Raw genomic sequence first — 22,636 nt, forward strand, 5'->3', positions numbered from 1 at the left:
TTAAATATGTATAATATTATATTAGTAGATGATGATATTGTAATGTTATTAAGTTAATATATAAAATAAAATTATATTTATTAAAAATAAAGTGAAATATATTATAAAAGATGAGATAATAATATTTGATAAATAAAGAAAAAAGAGAAAAAGTAGAGATAGATAGTCGTTTTTATAAATAACATGTAAAAGTAACGGTCAATTTTCAAAAATTTAATAAATAATTAGATTTTAAAGGGTAAAATTGGTACTTTGGAAAGTGGACATATATATTGTTATAGATTTAAAATCATAAATTAAAGGGTTAAATATGTTTTTGGTCCCTCAAGTTTGAGTGAAATTTGTAATTAATCTCTCTTCAAAAATTTTGACCAATTTAGTCATTCACCTTTGACAATGCGTGAATTTAGTATTTTTAACTAAATTTTGTGAAGTTATTTGACGTTTCAAATGCATTTCATGATAATATTTGAATTGTTTACACCATTTGACACATTTACGTTTCAATGTTAACTCAAATATTAACATAAAATGAGTTTAAAATGTCAAATAAACTTAACAAAATTGGGTAAGAATGACTAAATCCGCGCATTTCTAAAGATGAATGATTAAATTGGTATAAAGTTTCAAAGAAGAATTAATTCTAAAATTCAATGAAACTTGAGGGATCAAAAATATATTTAACCCTAAATTAAACTATTTTCACAAAATATCAAGTTTGAGTTATTTTATTTTATTTTTTATTTTATTGTAATATAAAACATATATTAATAAAATATTAATAATTAATAAACAAATTATAAACGTTTATATATATATATATATATATATATTATTAAAATATAATTTATATATAACCTAATGTGAATGTAAATATACACATGTTATAGTTTCCTGTTTAAAACTTTTAAATAATTAATTATTTTTAAAATATACTAGCGTAATATGTGTATGATTTTTTTATATGTATGATATTATATTAGTAATAAATGATATTGTAATGTTATTAAATTAATAAATAAAATTATATTATATTTATTAAAATTAAAATAAAAAATATAAAAATATTAAAAAATATCAAGATAAGTAAATAATTTTATAAAAAAATTTAAAAAAAATTGTTAACTTTTAAAAATTTAACAAATAATTATATTGTAAAAAATAAAATTGGAATTATAAAATATAGATAAAAAAATGAAATTATCTTTATATATATAATTATAGATGATTGTTTTTTTTCTCAATAGTAAATAAAGTTTAACTTTGTTTTTGGTGGTTTTCAATATTTTATTTTCTTAGTTTTTTAAGTTGGTCACCGGTAAAAACGTGGGACTGACATTTTGATCCCATGACTCACTGAATCATTCTTACGCACTACCGCCTAGCTTAGGTTTCACTGAATCAACCGCCACCTCCAACCAACTTCTTCTCCTTTATTCTCCGTCCCCATCACGCCACCTCACATAATTTCTTCCTCTCTCCAATCCATCTTCAAGAGGCTCGATTCACAGCTTCCAACGCCGGCGAAGCACCCTCCTTCAATTCCAAGTAGAGGATCGAAACCCCACTAGAAGAGAACAACACGGCGCGGCGAGTAGAGACTAACCCTAATCTGCCAGGTGGAGGAGAAGAAGGAACCTAACTACAGTGAGTTTTTTTTTTTATTAAGCAACAACGATCAATTGCGTCGTTTTGCGTTAAAATAGAAAACCCCTATAGACTCGCCAACTAAGTCTTGCTCCAAAAACGAGTCTGCTTGGGTATCAACTGAGTTTGATTGATAATCATGGCTGTGATTATTATCATTGTTGTTGTTGATTGTTTGGAATACAGTGGTTACATGGTATGACCTGTCATTGAATCATTTGCTCATTCCATTTTCATATGAGTTCCGGCATGTGTGCAACATGCTTTGCTTCTAATTATACCGTTCAGTTGGCCAATGATTTTGTAAGCTATCTCTCTACTCTACCCATGGTTTCGTATTGTATCAAATTTTATAAAAAACATGTAATGAAAGTTCAAGACCAAGAAAACAGATTTCCCATTGGCTCAAATATTACTTTAGTGCACAAACGCATGAAAAATGGTGCCAAAAAAAGCCTGGTGCATCTTCAATTCTCCGGAAACATGTGATTTTATTATTATTATTATTATTATTATTATTTTAGATTTTATTTTTGCCTTTATGATTATTAGTATGATCTACTGTACTAAACATTGATAGTTGTTTACGGGATCCTGGTAGAGGATTTAATCAACTAATAGTCGCCTTACATTTTATTTTAATAACGCCAACGCCATTGCATACATATTTTATTTTAATATAATATATAATTTTAATTTTAATCATGTAACGAATTACTAATTAATTAGTGTCAATTTTATGATTTAAAATAAATAAAATCATATTTAATTATTATTTTTTAATTTTATTATTTTTAATATAACAATAATTATATTAATTATATAATAGTAGAATATAATTACATAAATAAATAATTGATTCAAATATAATAATTATGATGTTAAATTTTTTATCTGAATAAAAAAATCAAAACAAAAAATATGACCCGGGCACGGGTCTCATACTAGTGACTTACTGAAACACAGAACAGGTGCAAAATTTTTTCACATCCCTTCCTCAGACTAGAGATGGTAAAATGGGCCGGGCCCAATGGGCCGGGCCCAATGGGCCGGCCCGTTAGCCCGACAAAAAAAACACGGATCGAGTCAAGAAATTTAACCTGCCAACCCAATACAGCCCGACCCGTCAAGCCCGCTGGCCCGTCGGACCAACCCGTGGGCCAAAACGGGCCAGTCCGCGGCCCGTACCAATTAATTAAAAAAATGGCACGTGCATATTTCAGCATCCCTCACACTCACACACTCTGTCTGCGCTCCCCACCCACCCACCCAATCTCTCCCTCCGCGCACTCTCTCTGTTTGCGATTTCCATTCTCAGGGCTCGCTTCTCTTCCACTGACGTCGCCGCTGGCCACCGCGAAACACACAGGCCACCACGTCGTCGTCGCTAACCATACCCGCTTCTCTTCTCCTCCACCTTCACATCCACCACGCGTTGGCTATTTCGAGAAAACAGCGTCCACGACCACCGCGAAAACAGCGGAGCCACCGTCGGACTGTGATTGGCGGACGATTCCGACCGCCACGACCACCACGAACACAGGTTTGTTTGTAATTTGCGTTCTGGTTCCCTTTTCTTTCAATTTGTAACCTAAATTTATGATTTTCGTAACCCTAAAATTGGTTTCCTGTAATTGGAAGTTATGGTGTATGTGTGGTTGTTGTTGCTGCGATTTGTCCTTGTTTGGATTGGACCCATTCTGTGAATCATAATTGTTGTGCTGTTGTTGGTTAAATTTTCCCCCAATTTCAATTTCGTAGTTGCTGCCGTTTTGGTGTGGTGGTGATGTTCATTTCTTTTTTTCTTGTTTTTCTAGTGTTACTATTTTTTATCTGACTGTGTGATAGGCTGATAGTTGTGGTTGTTTTCTTTGTTTGTCTGTTTATCTGTAATCATGTTGGAGATATGTGGAGAACATGTATTTCATCGTTGCACTGTGATCAAATAAATACTGCCACTGTTTCATATTGTTCTATCATCCTTGAGACAAAAATATGTTCTTCATTAATGATTGAATTATATGATAGAAAGTACCAAGTTGCAAAGTTGTATGTGCCGTGTTTGCAAAGCTGGGATTGAGTTGTTTGGCCTTAACTTAAACTGAAATTTGCTTATACACTGCAGTATATTTGATGTAGAACTATAATGCCACCTCCTTTTTAACTGTTCTGAACTCTAATTTGTTTGAGGCATCTCTACCGGGGTTTGATGATGGGGAGATTTCAGAAGATGCTCCTATTGATTTGGAGGGTTTAGATGCTTCTGCAGCACATGTTGCCAAACAAATTATACAACCTCTCATCCATAATTAATGCTTCTATTTTTTTTTTTATGTAACTGTTTGCACTTTGGTAATGCTCCATGCCTAAAGTACTCTAATTCAGACTTGTTATTGATGTTGCAACAGTGTCTTGATGACTTGCAGAGAGCAAAATGTCATTTATATATATTGTAGGGTTGTTTGTTTTGTGATCAGTTATATTATATACTGCAGGGTTGTTTTTGTTGCAATAATTTTGTTGAAATATGATTTTGGACTGAAAATGTAACATATGGAAAAAAGCCCGCGGGCCAGCCCGCTAGCCCGCCAGCTTGCGGGCCGGGTTCAAAAGTGTAACCCGTTTCACCCTTGCGGGCCAGCCCGGCCCGGCCCGTATAAATCGGGCCAAAATCGGGCCGGGTCAAAACGGGCCGGGCTGGCCCGTTTTGACATCCCTACCTCAGACACTGCGCCAGACACATTCCTCACAAACTCTGCGACTCTTCTCGACTCTCTTCTCTGCGCCATACCCGCGTTTCTCCTCCACCCACGTCGCCGCTGGCCACCACGAAACACGAAGGCAGAGTGCAGCAGCCCACTCACGGCGTCTCGTTTCTCCTCCACCGTGACATTCACGACGTCGCTGGCAGCAGCGAGAAAACGCAGCGCAGTGCACGGAGAACGCAGAGCCACCATCGGACTGCGATTCGCGGACGATTCCGACCGCCACGACCACCGCGAAGACAGGTTTGTTCGTAATTTGCGTTCTGGTTCCCTTCTTCTCGATTTGTAACCTAAACTTCTGATTTTCGACGTAACCCTAACTTTCTGATTTTCTGATTTCCGACCACCACGACCCATTCTGTGAATTTTCCCCCAATTGCGCTGTTCATCCCGTTCATCCGTTAATCGCTGTTCATCCTTAAATTGTCCCCCAATTTCAATTTCGTAGGAATATTAATTTAGTTCTGCGCCTTTTATTTCGCAGGAGATTCTTATAAAATTTTATTGAAAAGATCTGGATTCTCATGTTAAATTTAATCCTCACGTGTCAAAGGAGTGTTTATTCTCAACTAAAAGAGAATAGGATGCTATGGATTCCACCAAAAAAGAAGGGCTTAATCAGCGTGGGTGGACTTGGCATCATTTGTTGATAACGTAAAATACTAATAAATTTGAAGTATTAAGAATAAAAATTCGGATTTACCTAAGATGATTATTGTGGAATTCTGGTACATTACACTCATTCTATATAATGGATGCCAACATAGCATTAGCATGACAAATATTAATCAGACTACATTAACTCTTACACACTTATAATAACATTTCAAATATTACCACGCTGGTACTATTTTACAGTGTTGATCTTATTGAATAGTAGCAAGTGATGAGAGTCACAATCGACCCTTTAGAAAATTGACGCATAATGTTTTCAAAATGTCCTTGTCTGGTTTTAGTAATGCCGCCTTATCCTTTGCATCCAAAGCAAAAGCTTACTAAAATATTCCAAACAAAACACCATAAAACTCAACCACATAGACAGATCAGAAGAAACAGTGCACGACAAGACAAAAAAAAAACATGAAATACCTGGACCAAATTTCGGGTAATAATACGGTCTATAAAGTGGAAGAGGATGTCGTAGGTGAATTCTGGGTGGCCTTGGATGCAAAAGATGTGATCTCCATAGCTGAACATCTCAATTGCAGTCATTTCTGAGGAAGCAATGAGGTGTGCTTTAGGAGGGAGCTCTAGAATCTGCAGTTCAACATAATATATATATACCATAATTCGAAGAAGAAGAAGAAGAAAAAGAAAAAGTTACAGAGACACTGACCTCGTCCCTGTGGCATTTGTGTATGGAAAGGTGTGATGGGTGGTTGAGAGAAGAGAAAGAGAATGGCAGAGATGATGAGATGTTTATAGATTTAACACCAATTTCCCAACCCTTCGGAGACCGGCCCACCTTCCCTCCCAATGCACGCCCAATTCTGTGAATGGTATTGAAAAATGTGTTGTCACCACAATATTGTGACTGTGTTGCTTTATATTGCTTTGAGAGATATTCATGACAATCATAATTGTGTTTGGAGTTGCAATTTAAAAGCATGGTTTAACTTATTCAGTTGTTTACATTTCCACAGGTAGATTTAGACATTGAGGTAGAGTCAACCGAGTCCTTCCCCATCTCAGAAGAAATCAGAATCAAAGCACAGAGTTTAAGGTTTATAACCTTGCTCACTATTTTCATAGAAGTCGTTAGATTTTGTTCTTTGTATTATGGGAGCAGTTGCTTTTTGTGACATATTGAAATTGTCTTACAAATGGTGAAACTAAAGATAATAATTATTTCATATGATGCTTTAATTTGAACCTTCCAGCAAATATTTTTCTGTTTCTTCTGTCTGCTTCTTTTCCTTACTAATATTTCGCTGTTGCAGGGAACAAGAACGTAAGAGGAAAGAGCAGGAAGAGAAAAGATTGGAGAGAGAAAGGGAGAAGGTATATTTTTTCAACTACAGTAGCTGTTTATTTCTAGCTTTTTTTGCTTTGTACTCCTTACACTGCAGTGGACAGAAATTGCAAATAAGAAAAATATATGTAAATCAAATCACAATGTACACTTTCATTCTTTTTTGGTTGTATTTACTCTGGACCTTAATATTCTGTAATTTGGTTCAGGCTCAATGTTCTATCTCAGTCAAATTGAACACAAATTGCCCCTGCCTCCTCCTCGTCTTGTTCTTCCCATTCGAGAAGCCATTCACATGGAGCTTGAAAAACTTTTCTTAGATAAGGTTTTTTTGTTGCTACTGTTTTCAGTTTCCATTTTGAACCATTATTGTGTAATTGACTTAATTTGCTTGGCATCATTTTTGTTTCCTATAATCATGCCAGGTTATAGCAAACTTGGGCCTTTGCATCTCTGTCTATGATATCAGATCAATTGACGGTGGGTTTATCTTCCCAGGTGATGGGGCTCCAACCTATACGGTATGAATTCATGGATTTGTTTTGAACTTGTTGTCCTGCATTTGATGAGAGTTCAAAGTTTGAACGCAAACTTTTATGTTTACAAAGTCATCTTTGCTTCTCTTAAAGTTTAATCCTTAAATTTTGATTAATGGCCACAAAATTGTTGATATGCTATTGGGTTGTATTGGAACCTGCAAAACGATTGTACTTTCTTAGCACCCCTTATTTACTATTTATGGTGTATTTTAAGGTCATATTTAGATAGAATTTTCTGTAAGTATTTATAACAAAAAATATGTGGTAAAATGAGTTTAACTCCAGTAAGTTAAAGTCAACTTATGCACTTTGACTTATAAATAAGTTCTCATCTAATTGTCCAAAATTAATGTGCATAAATTGATTTTGAATTGTGGAAGAAGTTTGATTCATCATACTTTTTAGTTTTTTCTCCTATTGAAAAGTTTATCCAAACAGTGCCTAACTTAGCAACCTATGGCAGAAATGATTATATATTTAATTGTGTCTATGAAATAACTAAATTCCAATATTTCTGGCAGGTTGTATTCAATTTAATTATGTTTCGTCCATTTGTGGGGGAGATTATCACTGCAAAGCTTATTTCATCTGATTCTAATGGCTTACAATGTATGTCTCTGTTTTAGCTACTTGATTTTATTTTTTTCTGTTGAAATGCATGATTTAGTTCCTCAATAGTTCGCTGTTCTATGATGCATATTGCTGGGAGGAATCGCTTTTATGTCATACTTCTGTTTCATATATTTGTTACATTTTACTCACAGCACAATACTTTTAGATACCGATTAGAAAAGGGAATTGTTTAGTCAATATTGCCTGAAAATTTTTGTATTTTCTTCCTTTTATGTTTTGGTTTGTTGCGTTGGGCTTTCATCTTAGTTTCTCTTTCTCTTTTAATTTAAATCATGATATTAATATAATAATATTAATAAAAAAACAAATATAATAAACTATTTAAAGTGTAACATATAATATATAAACTAAATAATAATAATAATAATTAGACAAAAGATTAAATAAATAATAACAAATAATACAATAAATTAATTAATATTAATAATAAAATAATTTCAGAATGTCAGTCATCATGCTATTCTATTCATTAATTTTGGCTCAGCTGCTCCCTGCTCCTATCTAGGAACGATAACTATGAATTCAATTGAAGCTAAAAGTGTGTTCTAAAAGAATAATGTGACTTTTCTATGTAGTTGTTACCAAAGCTAGTTTTTGTATTTCTGTATCTGTAGTGTGACACTGAAAACAACCTTTTTTTTGCTTCATGAAACAAAACCATCCACTGTTTGCATTATCTGAAATATTAACTGATTGTCAAATATTGATTTATTCAAGATAGTCCTGCTTAATAATTCTGAATCTGTGGCTGGCAGTAAGTCTTGGATTCTTTGATGACATTTATGTCCCTGCACATCATATGCCCTACCCAAACCACTTTGTTGAGGATGAACAAGGGAAAAGGTGATGTTTCCACTCTCTAGTTTGACTTTTTGGATTATATTTGAACTGAATACAAGCAATCTTTTATTATTGTTGTTGTTGTTATAATTATTATTATTATTATTATTGGTTGAATATAGGGTATTTTCTAGCGAAGAGTCAACAACTAATTCTGTGAGGTACTGACATTAATTTTAGGGCCAACATCTTCCATCATCAGTAGTATTCTTTTCATCCTTTTATTATTTTTATGTAATGCATACCTCATTATGTATGATCAACATTATGCTTATCTGTTCTTACTGAAATTACATCAGGAAAGGAGTATGGTTTTGGGATTTTAACGAACAAGAATATCCTATTCAAGAAACTGACGTGGTTAGCATTCTTTGCCTCTTTTGTTAAACTATATGATTGGAAACAGGCCCGCAAAATAACCGGTACAAGTATATCGTCTGCATAAAGCCTCCAATAAATGAGGTTTCCAGATTTTAAAAGTCCACAAATTTGTACCAGCCTTTTATTAAAATTGTGTCTTTACTTTCAAATATTAGGGGGAAGAGGGGCTGAATTTTCATGATTAGTATAGAGGTCCACAAATTTTAAGACAGGTCTGACTGGAAAACAAATAAGCTAAAAATTTGTTACCGATATGGCAGATCAAATTCCGAGTTCAAAATGTGAGTTATCCACAAATTCCGGTTGAGCAACCAAAAGAATCAAAACCATTTGCACCTATGTTGGTTACTGTAAGTATTTTATTGATCATCAAACCATTCTTTGCCTATACTTTATTCATTACCTTGGTTCATGAATACTTAAAACCACATAAGATCGATGTGATGTATAGTCGAACTGTACTACCTTTCTAGTTTTAAGCATTCACAGATATACACGACAAAGGTTGGGCATATACAAATTGTTATGGGAAGAGATTGGCTGAAACCCTATTTAATAAGCAGTATTAAAACAAATAGTCATGCCTGACTAGTATTACACATTAATGGTATAGTGACCTATCATGATTTTTATTTTGTAGGGATCGTTGGATCATGATGGTCTGGGTCCTGTTTCTTGGTGGTGTGCAGAAGAGATTGAGGTTGATGATGAGTGAAGGTGAGTTCAAAAGGTGGTGAAATTTTGGTCTGAGTGAAGATGTTAATCCTAAGTCTTTTCTTCAGCCTATAAGATTAGGTTTAGAAGTTGGTTTGGTCTGATAGAAGTAGTTTGCTTATGCCCCTGAAGATTAGGTCTTGTTTAATTTCTTTGCTTTGTACATTGTTTAATTTAGTTCAATAGAATCATTGTTTGTCTTTGATTTCAGCGTCCTGAATTCCTACAATGCTGGAGGATGAAATGCAATTTATACATCTATTTTTGGGATCCATAATTAATGACTTGCATTAAATATTTCACAATTAGTTTAAGACTTATGACTGGGTATTTAATTAGGGATTTAAAGTAATGTTTTTATAAAGCTCATATTAGGTATCATTTATGAACTATGACATATGACATCTTAGCTAGATAGACATTCCAGAGTTCATTTATCATCTACCATCTCATGAAAAATATTGAAAGGAAAAAAATACAATATCATGGGAGGACCAAACCAAACTCATCATTTAAAAGAAATACAAAGAAAACTTCCTATAAAAAATTACACAAAAGGAAACATAGGGAGTTGATACCTATAATGAAAAAGAATCTAAACTGATAAAATCAGGGAGGTAAGTAAACCACTTAAACTCAAGCCTCCTATCAATGTAAACATTAGCTAGTTTATTAACACACTGATTCCCTTCATTTTCTCCATCTATCTCTGACAGAGCAAGGAACAATCATAGGAGAAGTAAAAGCTTGACACAACAAAGAAGAATCACATTTTAGCCAGACACGCCTATACCCAACACCCCAAGAAAGCTCAATGGCTAGAATGACTTCCGTGATTTCAGCATATAAGGAATTGTGAACACCCAAAAAGAAGTGTAGCTCCCATTATACTCACCACAGCTACCCCTAAAGATACCACCATAAGCCGCATACCCTTGGCAACCTTCAAAATAGAAAAGTGAGTCATATCATTATTCATGTAATTCTTATAAGCAGTACGTGACAGTCTGATGTTGCCTTTGATAGTGTGAATGACAGTGTCTAAACTTATACATTGTTGAAATCTAGCGTAGTTTCTCACCTTCCAAATCATCCACAAGGAATAAGTAGCAGCAGCTATACCAGAAAATTTCCTGCAGCCAATACTAAATGTATACAGCAATAGTACATTCAAAAAATAAGCGAGAAATGATTTCCTCTTGCTGTCTACACAAGAAACACACAGAACACAAATACAGTCCCCTAAGCTGGACATCGTTTTCAGGTGGTAACCTAAGATGAAGCAGCTTCCAAAGGACGTAAGATTTAGCCGGAGGGATGGTATCAGACCATATCAAATTCCCCCAATCACAAGAACCATGAGAAGTGGAAAAGAAACTCCTAGCCACCTTCTGACTGAGCATACCGGAATCATCCAAAATCCAATTAGGAATATTAAGAGCATCTGTGGCAACAATTTTCTGCAAAGCCTCCAAACCAGGAATACTGCATAAAGGAGAAAAGACCAACAAGAGCCACTCCAAACTTGAGAAACCTTAGCACAGAGTTGAAGTCTCTCTTCATAGGAAACACCAGAAAGCAAAGAAAACACCTCCTGGAATACCATTGGTCATTGCAAATATTTATCTGATTACCTTCACCTACAGTCCAATAAGTGTTTTCCAGAACAGTGTGATACCAATTATTAATACCAGGTCAAATCGAAGAGGATTTATATAAAGCAATTTTTGGGTATTTGGACTTTAAGAACCTTGATCTCATTAGAAAAATCCAAGGCATAGAGATATAAGCAAAATACAAGCCAACTGTAGAAGATAACCTTTATTCTCCACAATTGCTGCCCCCCTTCATATATGCTGGCAAGAGAGCTGATTCCAATTAACAATGACAAGACCATGCTTACTAACATCAGCAGTCCATATAAAATTTTAACCATTTATCCACCTCTTTTAGCAAGTTAGCTGGTCATTTATAAACTTGAAAACTATAGGAAAGAAAGCCAGTAATGACAGAGTTTACCAGCTGAATTCTGTCCATCATACTCAAAGTTTTCCCTTTTCAAGAGGTAAGCTTGAGCCTAACTTAATTAGCAAGAGGTTGAAGGAAGTGAGATTTAGGAGCCCCCACAAAAGTAGGCACCCATAAATAGTTAAAGGATAATGATACTTTAACCTACATTTTTTGACCCATTTTTAACCTACCACTTCTTATCACCCTTAGATCATCATATCACATCACTCCAAAAACTTAAAATAGATGATCTAAGGGTGATGAGAGTAGTGGGTTAAAAATGGGTCAAAAAAAGTGGGTTAAAATATCATTTTCCATAGTTAAATGGTATAAAACCTCTATTGCAGCCAAGAATACACTTAACTCCTATTAAAGGCAGAAGAATCATCAGCAAGAATGTAAAGACTCTTAGTGAAATTCATCATTGGCCTGAGGCTGAGAGTAGTTTCATGAGGTTAGTCAGGGTACTCTTATTAGCTCTGCAGAAAACAAAGATGTCATCAGCATAAAGAACATGAGAAGGAAAAGAAATTATTTTAGGACCAACCATAGGGCGCATGTTCTGAGAACTGATAAGTTGAGAAATCCCTCTACTCAAAACTTCTTCAGCAATACAAAACATAAGGGAGAGAGGGTCCCCTGACAAACCCCACTACTGCAAGAAAAGTGACCAACAAGATTATGATTAATCCTAATTGAAAGAAGAGCAGACTGATGAATCTGTATAATCCATGGGTTGAAATTTTGATGAAAACCAAACCGCTGAACCAGTGTCAAAGGTTTTCTTGATGTCAGTTTTATAACATACATCTTTCTTATCTCTTCACTAGAACGGCAACTGGTAGATAATTATTTTCATCTTCAATAATGAGCAGAAATCAGATTAAACATGGAATCATTGCGAAGGGGACTATGCTAGAAGCAGTATTTAAATCCTTGTAAAAAGATAAAACGTGACATTAAAGCAGTTTAAAAGATTTTATTTATGCTAAGAGTTATCATCCTATTCAGTCAAAACTTTTAAATAATTGGAAAAAAAAAACTTGGTTAATCAATTAGAATATTTATGATTTTTTAGGGAGGGCAACGAAATATGGGCAACGAAATATGTTTTTATTTAATTAGGATTTTTCGCATCTGTAAAAAGTTTGTCAGCATTAAATCTTATACAGGTATAGAATTTTTTATGAATATTAAGTTCATGACATTCTATAATGATGTACAAATAATGTACTTATCAAGTGATGTACAAGTATTACAATATTTTAAGTTGTAAATTTTTATTAGGGTATATATTTTAGTGAGGATATGAAGTATTTTATGATATAATATGTTAAATTGGATAGTAAATTTTAAAATAAATTGAAAATTTTAAATTGTATAATAGTAATTAGATTATTTAAAAATATATTTTTTTTAATTTTTACTTGAGAAAATGGATAATTGAAATTTTTTATAATTTTAGATTTAGATATTTTTTTGGTATTTGTTTTTCATTTCAATTTTGATTTGGTGTTCGTTGACTTGATTAATTTAAGTGCTATTTGGTTGTTTGGTGTAAACTAAGTTCATTTTATTAATTTTAATAATATTTTTTATTTAAATTCTTATGATTACTTTTATTGTGATGAACCACTGATACATTAGTTAGAATTTTTGAATAGGAAGACTATTTTTTATGGCTGTGAATTATATTTTCAAATTGACGTCTCGTGATTATTTCTTTATTTATTCTATGTAATTTTTTTTTATAATGTTATGTTTTTGTGAACAACTTATTAGGTTTTTTGTTCGAATGCTAAGGAAAGTTTTGGCCAATGTTTAAAATTATTATTTTTTCTAAATGCCAACTCATTTAAAAGTTGATGAATTTTTTTTATTCAGCATTAAAATAATTCTTAATAAATTTTTATTGGAAAATTACATTAATTAATATAGACAAAAAGTATCAATATTAATATTTTTAAATTATTAACAATTATTTAATATTAAATAATTTATTATATTTAATTGCAATTAAAATACATAATTTAATTTTTTTAATATATCTACTTTTCTTATTTAAAGAAAAATATTTAAAATTGATAGAGGGCTATTCCTATATTCTATACAATTCAAAAGATATTATGACAATGATAAGGAACAAGAGATTGGAATATCAAATTTATTTATGACTTTTGATGCTACAAGCAACTGCAAATTTAAAGGATATAAAGATAATGACATGAAGCACATTTGAAAGATAATTTTTAGGAAAATTAGTTTATGTTTTAGAACTTTAAGTTTTCCTTCAGAAATTAGTTATGTTTCTATGTTTGTGGGCTTTCTTTTATAAACTAGTTTGTTTTTAGGCTCGGACCTTTTATAAGGTTTTCAAATTTTTTTAAACTTATGTGCCTGTATATAAAGGGTACTAAAAATTGATGTAGACACTTTTGAGTCATATTATATGCATTTGTATTATTTGAGAGAGAATTCTAATGGTTATTGGATTAGAACTCTAATTCTTATCAAAGATTCACATCTTTGTGGCGAATCTTCCATTGATTTATCGATATGCTAGATTGTAGCGTCCTCCATTTATGTCTTATTATGCATTATTCTCTTATTTACTTTTGTTGTACCTCTTAGGATTCTGATTCATACGTGGTCGGGTTGTCCCGATGATCTAGACAAGCTCGACGACCCAAACAAGCCCGATGATCGAGACAAGCCTGATGATCCAGACTGACCCGAGGACCAGGACGGGCCTAACGCCTAGGACGGACCTGACGACCCAGACGGGCCCGATAAACCAAATAGAATCGACAATTCAAACAGACCCGACAATCCAAACAGAATCGACAATTCAAACGGACCCGATGATCTGGACGGACTGCACAACCCGAATGACCCAAATGGGCTTGTCGACCCAGACGGGCCCAACAACTCAAATGGTCTCTACAATCCAAATGGACCCGATGATTTGGACGGGCCCGGCGATCTGGACGGGCTCAAAGACCCGAACATGCTTGACGACCGAGACAAGTGCAACAACCTAGACTGACTCGACGACTAGGACGAGCCTTGACAACCAGAATGACTGCGACGACTTAGATGAGCCTAATGACCTGGATGGGTCCGTCGACCTCGATAGGCCTGCCGATTCAGACGGACCCAACGACCAAGACGGGTACAACAACCCGAACAGTCTCGCTAATCCAGATGGGTTTGACGACTCGGATGAGCCCAACGATTCAAACATAATCGACGATCTGAACGAGATTAACGACTAGGACGAGACCGATGACACGGACGAGTTAGACGACCACGATGGGCCTGAAGATTCAGACATGCCCGATGACCCAAACGGTTCTGACGATCCGAATGGGCCCGATGATCGAAATTGGCCCGTCTAGGTCCCCAGGCCTTTCTGATCTTTGGCATCATTCTTGTCGACGTGCTTGTTCGTGTTGTCAGGTCCATTCATGTCGTTGAGCCCGTCTCAGTCGTCGGTCCTATTCGGGTCATTAGGCTTATTCGGATTGTCAGGACAATTCAGGTTGTTTGGTCCGTTCGGATTGTTGGGACTGGCCAGGTGTTGGGTCCATTTGGAACATCGAGCACGTTTGGTTCGTTGAGACCATTCGGGTCGTCCCGCTCGTCCATGTCGTTAGGCCCGTCCGAGTCGTCAGGCCTGTTGGAGTTGTCAAGCACATCTAGGTCGTCTAGTTTGTCTTGGTTGTTTGGTCTGTTTGGGTCTTTAGGCTCGTCTTGGTCGTCGGGACCGTTTGGGTCTTCAGGTCCATTCAGTTCTTCGGTCCTATCAAGGTCGTTGGGCTGTTCAAATCGTCGTGCCATTCAGGTCAACGTGCCCGTCCAGGTCATGGGACCCATCTGGATGGTCTGGCACATCTGAGTCGTTAGGCCCGTTCGAGTCGTTGGACTCGTCTAAATCGTCCTAGTAGTCTGGTCAGTCCCGGTCGTTGGGCCCGTCCAGATCTTCGGGCATGTCTTGGTCGTTGGGCTCATCTTGGTTATCGGGTCTGTTTGGGTCTTTAGGTCCGTTGGGGTCGTCGGGCTTGTTCGGCTCGTCTATCCTGTCTACGTCCTCAGGCCTGTCTGGATGATTAGACTTGTTTGTGTCTTCAGACCCATTGGGATCGCTCAACTTGATCTTTAACTCTGACTTAATGTAGTAGTTTTAAAGGGCCTAACCCACCTTAGCTCTGACCCCAATAGAGATGGAGCTTTGGGGGTTGAGGCCTTTGTTTGGCCCCCTCATTTGGGAGCTCTAAAAGGGGACTTAATGAAGAGTGAGTCAGGACTGACCCATGGATTAGGAGTCAAATTGACACCTTTATCTCTCAATGATTTTTTTTGTTTGTTATAATAAATATATTTAATTTTTATTTAGATATATATTAGATTACACGAAACGATAATAAGTAAGATCATGCAATATTATATTACAATAATATATAAATTTGTCAAGTATACGTAACTTATATTAAAATTTAATACTTGAGTTGCATGGTGATTTTTAACCAGCTTTGAAATTGTTAGGTTCAAAGATTACAAAAACAACAACAAAAAATTTGAAATAAATCGCACAGAACTGGTAATAGAAGTATGTATATACAATGGACCAACCTATACAACGAGTTTAGTTCAGTGAAACAGTAAAATCAGTAAACTAATTAAAACACAGCAATCCCCAACAAATATGGAGATGTTCGATGTGGATATTTTATTTTGTTTTTAATCTCTTGTTTTTATTTTCACTTAAAAAGCAAAGGGTGAAATATAAAACAAGAAGAAAGATTAAATTTATTCCATGAATGTATGTTCGATGAGAAGAGAGCCTTTTTATTGATGGTAATTCCAAATACGGTAGTTTTGATAATTTTTTAGAAATATTTATGTATAATATTTGATTATTGTTTTTGATACATTTTTAAATGACTTGTAATTATTTAATCTTTATCTTCAATATTATCAATGAAAAGATATTATAATTTTGAATTCATGGTTTAAACTAGAAGTAAATATGAAAAGATACCCAAGACTGAAACGCATAAATTTAAAACTAATTGTCGATTAAAAGATGAAAAGAATATATTAAATTTACTTTTTAATAAAAGAATTATCCTTCTTCCAACAATTTTTGTAATTTTATATTGGAAAATGATAGTTACATTTTTTTTTACAATCTTTGACCAAATATCTATTTAGGTAAGAAATATACTATTTTATTATTTTATTTTGCTTAAAAAATAAAAAAATTAATCTATTTTAATTTTATTTGTGAAAATTTTATCAAATTTATTATATATATATATATATATATATATATATATATAAAATGATTTTCCTTTTATATTCTTTTATGATATACGAATATATGATACATATTTCAAATATAATACAACTATTGTAAAAATAATAAAATACGTAATATATAAATATTAAATATAAATATTAAAAAATTAAAATAATTCTTGAAAATATAATATCTGTCTCGATATATAATATTTAACATCTTCATCTCTACGACAAATTTATTTTTTTTAAATGAAGATTAAAAATATATCACACTATAAATTATCTATCATTAATTCAAAATACAATAATGCATTACAAAATTATGATATGGTTTTATTATCCACTATAACTTTGAGTATTTTTCTAATAAATTCTAAAATTATTTCATCTCTTATCTCTTATATAAATAAACTAATAAAATCTTTCCAAACATCTTCAATTCTGACTACATAAACAGTTAAATCCAAAAAATATTTTTTAAAAAATCGTATAAGATGCTATAATATATGTCTTATTTTTTATCTCAATATATTCTTTTAGATTTTAATCCAATTTGTTTTTTGAAAATAAAATATTAATTTAACAATTTAATAATTAGTTACATACATATTCTCTATAAGTAGTGTTTATGTGTGCACAACTTCGTGGTTGCTGTTCCCTCTTCGTAGCCGCAATTCCTCTTTCTTCACCAAAGAAGAGGTAACAGCGATCCACACTTCCTTCGTTTTCGCAACGTCGTCGTTTTTGCTGCCACACCTATACCCTTCAACAAATCTACGATTTTTCTTATTCTCATCGTCTCCAACGCGCTTCTGTAAGCGTTCTCCGTTTGATTTAGGTTTGCGTTATGTGCTTATTGCGTTTTATGGTTATTAATTTATTATAGTTCCTTTTTTGTGTTTTGCTTTTGTTGTAGGTGTGTTAGGGTTTGTGTCTGGGGTTTAGGAGAGCATGGTGAAGGTTCAAGTAAGTAACAAGGAAGAGAGTCCCGTAATGGATAACGGTGGTTACAGTGATTCGCAGTTAGTTCGTCACTTCAGAAGCGTACTTGATGCAGTCACAACGGTAAGCTGTTGTAGATTTCGGAAAGTGTTATGGGTTTTGTCAATTCAAATGTTCTCTTTCTATTGCCTAAGGGAATAAAAGCTGGGTTATTGTGGCTCAGGGTGATAGAGGGAATTACGATGAGCTCGTTAGTTATTTGCACCTGAAGAGGAATCTTAGTCCTGATGAGGTTGCGATTCTTGTGGTAGGTTGTTGGTTTGGTGATCATAACTACGTTAGATGTTGTTGCATAGTCTTTTTTTTTTTTTTGTCGGTTTAAATCCAAGTCTGTGTGATAATATCGTCTTGTAATGTTATATCCCACTGTTGTAGACAACTTTGAAGGCACTTTCTGGAGCAGTGTCCTATATAGATTCTGATCATCACGCATCTCTTCTCTATGCTGTAAGATTTTATTTTCTCTGACGTGTTTGGGACTTCAAATTCATCCTCCTTAAATGATGATTGATTTTGGTGGAATTTTTTCTCAGGTTTCAAGGATGAGTCTCTGGAATTATGGAACTGAGGTTATGGATGCACTGCTGGAACTCATTACATCTTTGGTACATGTTTTTTTTGTGTGTCACCACTGGATATTTGTAATCATAGAGCCACGTGTTAAATTTTGTTAAGTTTGGTGCTTGTATATTTGTCTGCAGGCTGTTTCTAATGGGAAATACATTGATTGGTGTTTGGAGATGCTTGTGAAACATTTTGTGCCCCCTTTTTACATCTTTGATTCTCTGCAAACCGAGAATGGGATTAACAAGAAAAATAAAGTTCTGTCTCGCGTGCATGCGGCTTTGAAAGAGATAGCTGATTTGGTGCCTCTTGCACCCTTAAGATTATGTCCAATAGTTATCCAGACCATGCCCAGTGTCTTCAGTAATGAACGGGTGAGTTCATATGATTTTCTCTAGAGGCAACTAAGTGAATTTGTTGTGTATCACTATTATGTAACGTTGTATCAATTAGCTGGATGTCAATTAGCCATTATACTTTTTTATCTTGTCAATTTTACATTAGGTGACCAGTATCTGAATTGTTCACTTTTATATGACAAGATACCGTTTCCTCATCTTTGAATTATTTTGTATCAGAAATTATAGTGGTTATTTATTTTATTTTTACACTTAGTCTGCATTTTTATTTCAAAACAGTATGGTCAAATACATTATTTATTGATATAGACTATGGAGAGATTGGGCAACTTATTTATCAAAAATATTTTAATATATTTTTTTCATCAGGGTTCACTTTTTTGTTGCTTGTAGGAGATTGTCATATATGTTGAAAATATGTTAAAGTTGGAGAGTGGTGCAATTGGAGAAACTGTCGGTTCTACAGTGCTGCTTGCTCTTGTGGATAGGTTGCTAGAGTTGGATGTAAGTTGTTAATTCTCCCTTGAACTTTTTTGTCAAAGAAATGCTGGATCATTTTGACCATTCATATACTTTTATTAAAATGGCTGTAGGTGGAAATTGGATGGGATGGAATCTTGCAAGAAGATACCAGAGGCATATTTGATATGGAGTTAGAAGATATTATTAAATTTGCAGACGAGGATGAGAACACTCATAGTATGGTATGCTTCTTATTAATTTATTTGAAGTTCTTGCTGTGATTTAATGATGAGGTCTTTGACAATTAAAATGACTGAGCCGAGTTTATTTGGTTGCTCAAAAGATATAAAGTCAATTTAATTTATTTTCTCGAAGGAGAGAAATCTCTTATTCCTATCTTTGGTTCTGTATTTTCTGCCTGGTTTATGTTTATTAGTGCATTTTTATGTCTGTATTGTAGTTGTTTAATCTCTTACTTCTTATGTGTTATCTCATGGATTTCTTGTCTTCATTTTACAGCCTCAGTCAGAATTGTTAAATAGGAAAAATTTGCAAGGCAATAAGGTTGTTGAAAAATTAGATAATCTGGTTGTGCTAGCTTTATTGCACCTTGAATCCTGTCAAAGCAGTGGCCGTTTGGCTGAGGTATCCCATCTATAAAATTATGCATAGTTTCAACATTAGGGCACAAAACACATTTAAACTGTGCATCAACATGGCTTCATCTTAATACTCTTGTTATCTTCTGTTAGGTATTCGATATTCTACTTCATTCATTCCAGAAAACAGTACTTAATGCGTACAAGTCAAAATTTACCCAGGTACTGTTGTTACAACTTGTCTTACTGGTACTATTTCTGAGATTTGTGTTCTCATTAGTGCTCTATTTTGTTCCAGTTTGTGATGTTCTATGCGTGTGCACTGGACCCTGAAGGATGTGGGGTGAAATTTGCCATGGTTCTGGCAGATATGTTTGGTTCTGATGTTAATCCACCTATAACAAGGTATTTTTTGTTGTGGTAAAAAAGTTAAAATTCATTTGACTGTATAATGTGGTCTTGTGTAACTTTGTACATACTGGTCCTTAATGTGGTCCTTCATTTTACCACATGTGTAACTTTGTACATACTGGTCAAGTTACAACATTGCTGCAACTGGAATGATAACCCCTTAATAACTTTGTTATATGTGTTGATTACTGTATAAAAATGGTGGCCCTTGTTGCTGCAACTTACTTTTGTTGTAGAAGTGAGCTCTACTACTCCTAATCATGAGATGCTTTTTTATGATTAAAAAACTGGACTGACATTGAAATTGTCGTGTGCCTAAAATAATGTATATTCAAATGTAAATATTTTTTATAATCAATATTTAGAGAACATGACATTGGTAATTGCCTTCGTTCATTGTAGGATGAGTGCCGTTGCTTATCTTGCTAGTTATCTCTCTCGTGCAAAGTTCCTTTCGGCTGCATTGGTCACTACCATCATACAAAGGTTTGAAAACATTTTGAATGTCAACTGTTCATTTATGACCAAATAAGTTATCTTTATCTTGTAGTAGAAGAGGCAAATTGTTATTAATTGATTTTATGGTCTTTTTTCGGGATTTCAGCTTGGTTGATCAGTGTTATGCTTATTGTAAGTTACGTGATTCTGATATGAACCCACGAGCACATCAAGTTTTTTATTCTGGGTGTCAGGTGAGTCTTATTATCACATTTGACCTTTTTAGTTGGGGACTGCCGTAATGGTGATGTCCTTTTCAGTATTCTTCACTGTTCATTATGTTTTTTTTTTTTCGTTTTTTGTGTGTGTGAGCAGGCAATCATGTACATTATGTGTTTTCGCATGAGATCTCTCATGGACGTTCCTAGGCTTAGATTGCAACTACTTAATATGCCTATGGAGGCAATCTGGAAACATAAATTGTGTCCGTTGAAGGTAAGACACTTTTTAGTTGTCACAATGATGGTTTTTAATGATAAGGAAATTTTTTTATAAGCGCACGCATAGGTGAAGAAAATAAGAAAAAGTTAAATCATCAAACTAATATTAGCTTATACAGTTAATTTAATGAGGTTTTGTTGGATTAATCTTTCCAAATAGTTTGTTTTTAGCTTACAAATTAACTAATTTTATCATATAGAAACTTTATTTCAGTTTTTTATTTTCTTTTTGTAAGTATTTATGGAAAAAATTATCCAGATTGACTTCATATTCCTTTCCTCGTGACATTTGAAGGGGTGAAGTTTTGCAATTTGTCAGAACACTTTGAACAAAACTTTTAAGTTTAACATAAATTTATCTACCAGGTGTGTTTGCCTACTGTAGTAGTGGAATTTCTTAGACAGGCAAAGGCTGCTAAACTTTTCATGGCATCAGAATCATTCGTTTTCAATGACATGCTCGAGTCTGATCTTTCCAAGGCTTTTGGTGGGATGGATAGACTTGACATGTTCTTTCCGTTTGATCCATGTCTATTGAAGAAAAGTGAAAGGTTAGTTTTATTTATCTGAATTTATCTCATTTGACCTTAACATGTTACCTGGTTAAGTTTTATGCTCATGCTGATTTTGCTCTCCACTCCGATTATTAATCCATCACCAGCTACATAAGACCACATTTTGTTCGGTGGTCAAAAGTCAGAACTACATACGATGACGATGATGATAACGTTTCCGAAGTCAGTGAGAGTGGCAGTGAATTGACAGATGATGATTTTGTTGACACTAATACAAAAGATATGATTGATGATGATATGATGGTGACAGTTGAAGATCTTGATTTTAACCCGGACTTGAACAAAATGTCTATCACGCCTAAAAATTCTTTGAAACATTTGCGAATGCCAGCAAGAATTAGGCCTTCCACTAGTCCAGAGTCTCTGTGATAGGAATCCAATAGTACGAGGAAGTTCATTCAGAGGAAAAAGGTTATTGAAGTAATTCATAGAGAGCATAGTTAACATACGTACTGGTCATGTACCATCATTTTTTGTATTTATCCTGTACTCTGTTGAAGTAGGAGTAGCCAACTTTCTAAGTTTTGTTTCTAAGATTTGTTCCTTTATGCTATCTTGTAATTATAATTTATGTGGAGGATATGCTACATGAAATTCAGTAATTCTTAGATAATTTGTCACTTTGGCTAGTATTACTACATTTCTCTTACACAGCTGTCGAACTAAAGATGTGAACTTAAATATTCAAAGATTATGTACTTAATTAAAGTATCAACACAATATTAGTGCGTGTTTGGTGTTTGGTTATGCGTTTAAGTGATGTAGAATAGAATTGATTTCTTAACGTGGAATCAATACGTGGTTTCTAAAATCAATTAAAAGTTAAAAAATTCATGTTGAATGAGAAATAACTAATTTTTGTTTCTGTTTGTTTTTGTATTGGAAAATTGATTCTGTTGGAAGATTTCATTGGTGAACATT

General features: G+C 33.9%; 2 protein-coding genes and 1 pseudogene across 12 annotated transcripts; 2 read left to right on the forward strand and 1 right to left on the reverse strand.

Moving 5' to 3' along the window:
- Positions 1 to 1,364: 1,364 nt before the first annotated feature.
- On the forward strand, positions 1,365 to 10,554 carry LOC114165110 (RNA polymerase Rpb7 N-terminal domain-containing protein). Of its 10 annotated transcripts, none has more exons than XM_028049765.2 (12): positions 2,886 to 4,655; positions 6,056 to 6,135; positions 6,353 to 6,413; positions 6,594 to 6,709; positions 6,810 to 6,905; positions 7,445 to 7,532; positions 8,312 to 8,399; positions 8,519 to 8,557; positions 8,696 to 8,756; positions 9,038 to 9,127; positions 9,418 to 9,494; positions 10,208 to 10,554. In XM_028049765.2, exons 4-11 carry the CDS (start codon positions 6,599 to 6,601, stop codon positions 9,490 to 9,492), a joined length of 648 nt encoding a protein of 215 aa, XP_027905566.1. In that variant the 5' UTR covers positions 2,886 to 4,655; positions 6,056 to 6,135; positions 6,353 to 6,413; positions 6,594 to 6,598; the 3' UTR covers positions 9,493 to 9,494; positions 10,208 to 10,554. The 10 variants fall into 10 exon arrangements, with proteins under 10 accessions (XP_027905570.1, XP_085524486.1, XP_085524489.1 ...); XM_085668359.1 differs by lacking the exon at positions 10,208 to 10,554 and adding an exon at positions 9,703 to 9,768; XM_028049769.2 differs by lacking the exons at positions 2,886 to 4,655; positions 10,208 to 10,554 and adding an exon at positions 1,365 to 1,647 and having other exon boundaries at positions 9,418 to 9,768.
- LOC114165160 (gamma-glutamyl peptidase 3 pseudogene) lies at positions 5,278 to 6,021 on the reverse strand (annotated as a pseudogene). The gene is made up of 3 exons (XR_014984907.1): positions 5,749 to 6,021; positions 5,502 to 5,669; positions 5,278 to 5,407 (listed from the first exon to the last, which is right to left on the reverse strand). The product of XR_014984907.1 is annotated as a gamma-glutamyl peptidase 3 pseudogene (transcript).
- A 6,873-nt stretch (positions 10,555 to 17,427) lies between the features above and the next one.
- On the forward strand, positions 17,428 to 22,335 carry LOC114167109 (uncharacterized). Its single transcript, XM_028052067.2, has 16 exons — positions 17,428 to 17,619; positions 17,722 to 17,870; positions 17,971 to 18,054; positions 18,183 to 18,254; positions 18,341 to 18,412; positions 18,509 to 18,745; positions 19,124 to 19,234; positions 19,324 to 19,434; positions 19,712 to 19,837; positions 19,945 to 20,013; positions 20,090 to 20,196; positions 20,605 to 20,688; positions 20,807 to 20,894; positions 21,016 to 21,135; positions 21,507 to 21,691; positions 21,802 to 22,335. Exons 2-16 carry the CDS (start codon positions 17,757 to 17,759, stop codon positions 22,082 to 22,084), a joined length of 1,863 nt encoding a protein of 620 aa, XP_027907868.1. The 5' UTR covers positions 17,428 to 17,619; positions 17,722 to 17,756; the 3' UTR covers positions 22,085 to 22,335.
- The last annotated feature ends 301 nt before the right edge of the window (positions 22,336 to 22,636 follow it).

This window comes from Vigna unguiculata, chromosome 10 (assembly GCF_037176805.1).
Source record: "Vigna unguiculata cultivar grain cowpea cultivar isolate G323 ecotype 2 chromosome 10, ASM3717680v1, whole genome shotgun sequence".
Lineage (NCBI taxonomy): Eukaryota > Viridiplantae > Streptophyta > Magnoliopsida > Fabales > Fabaceae > Vigna > Vigna unguiculata.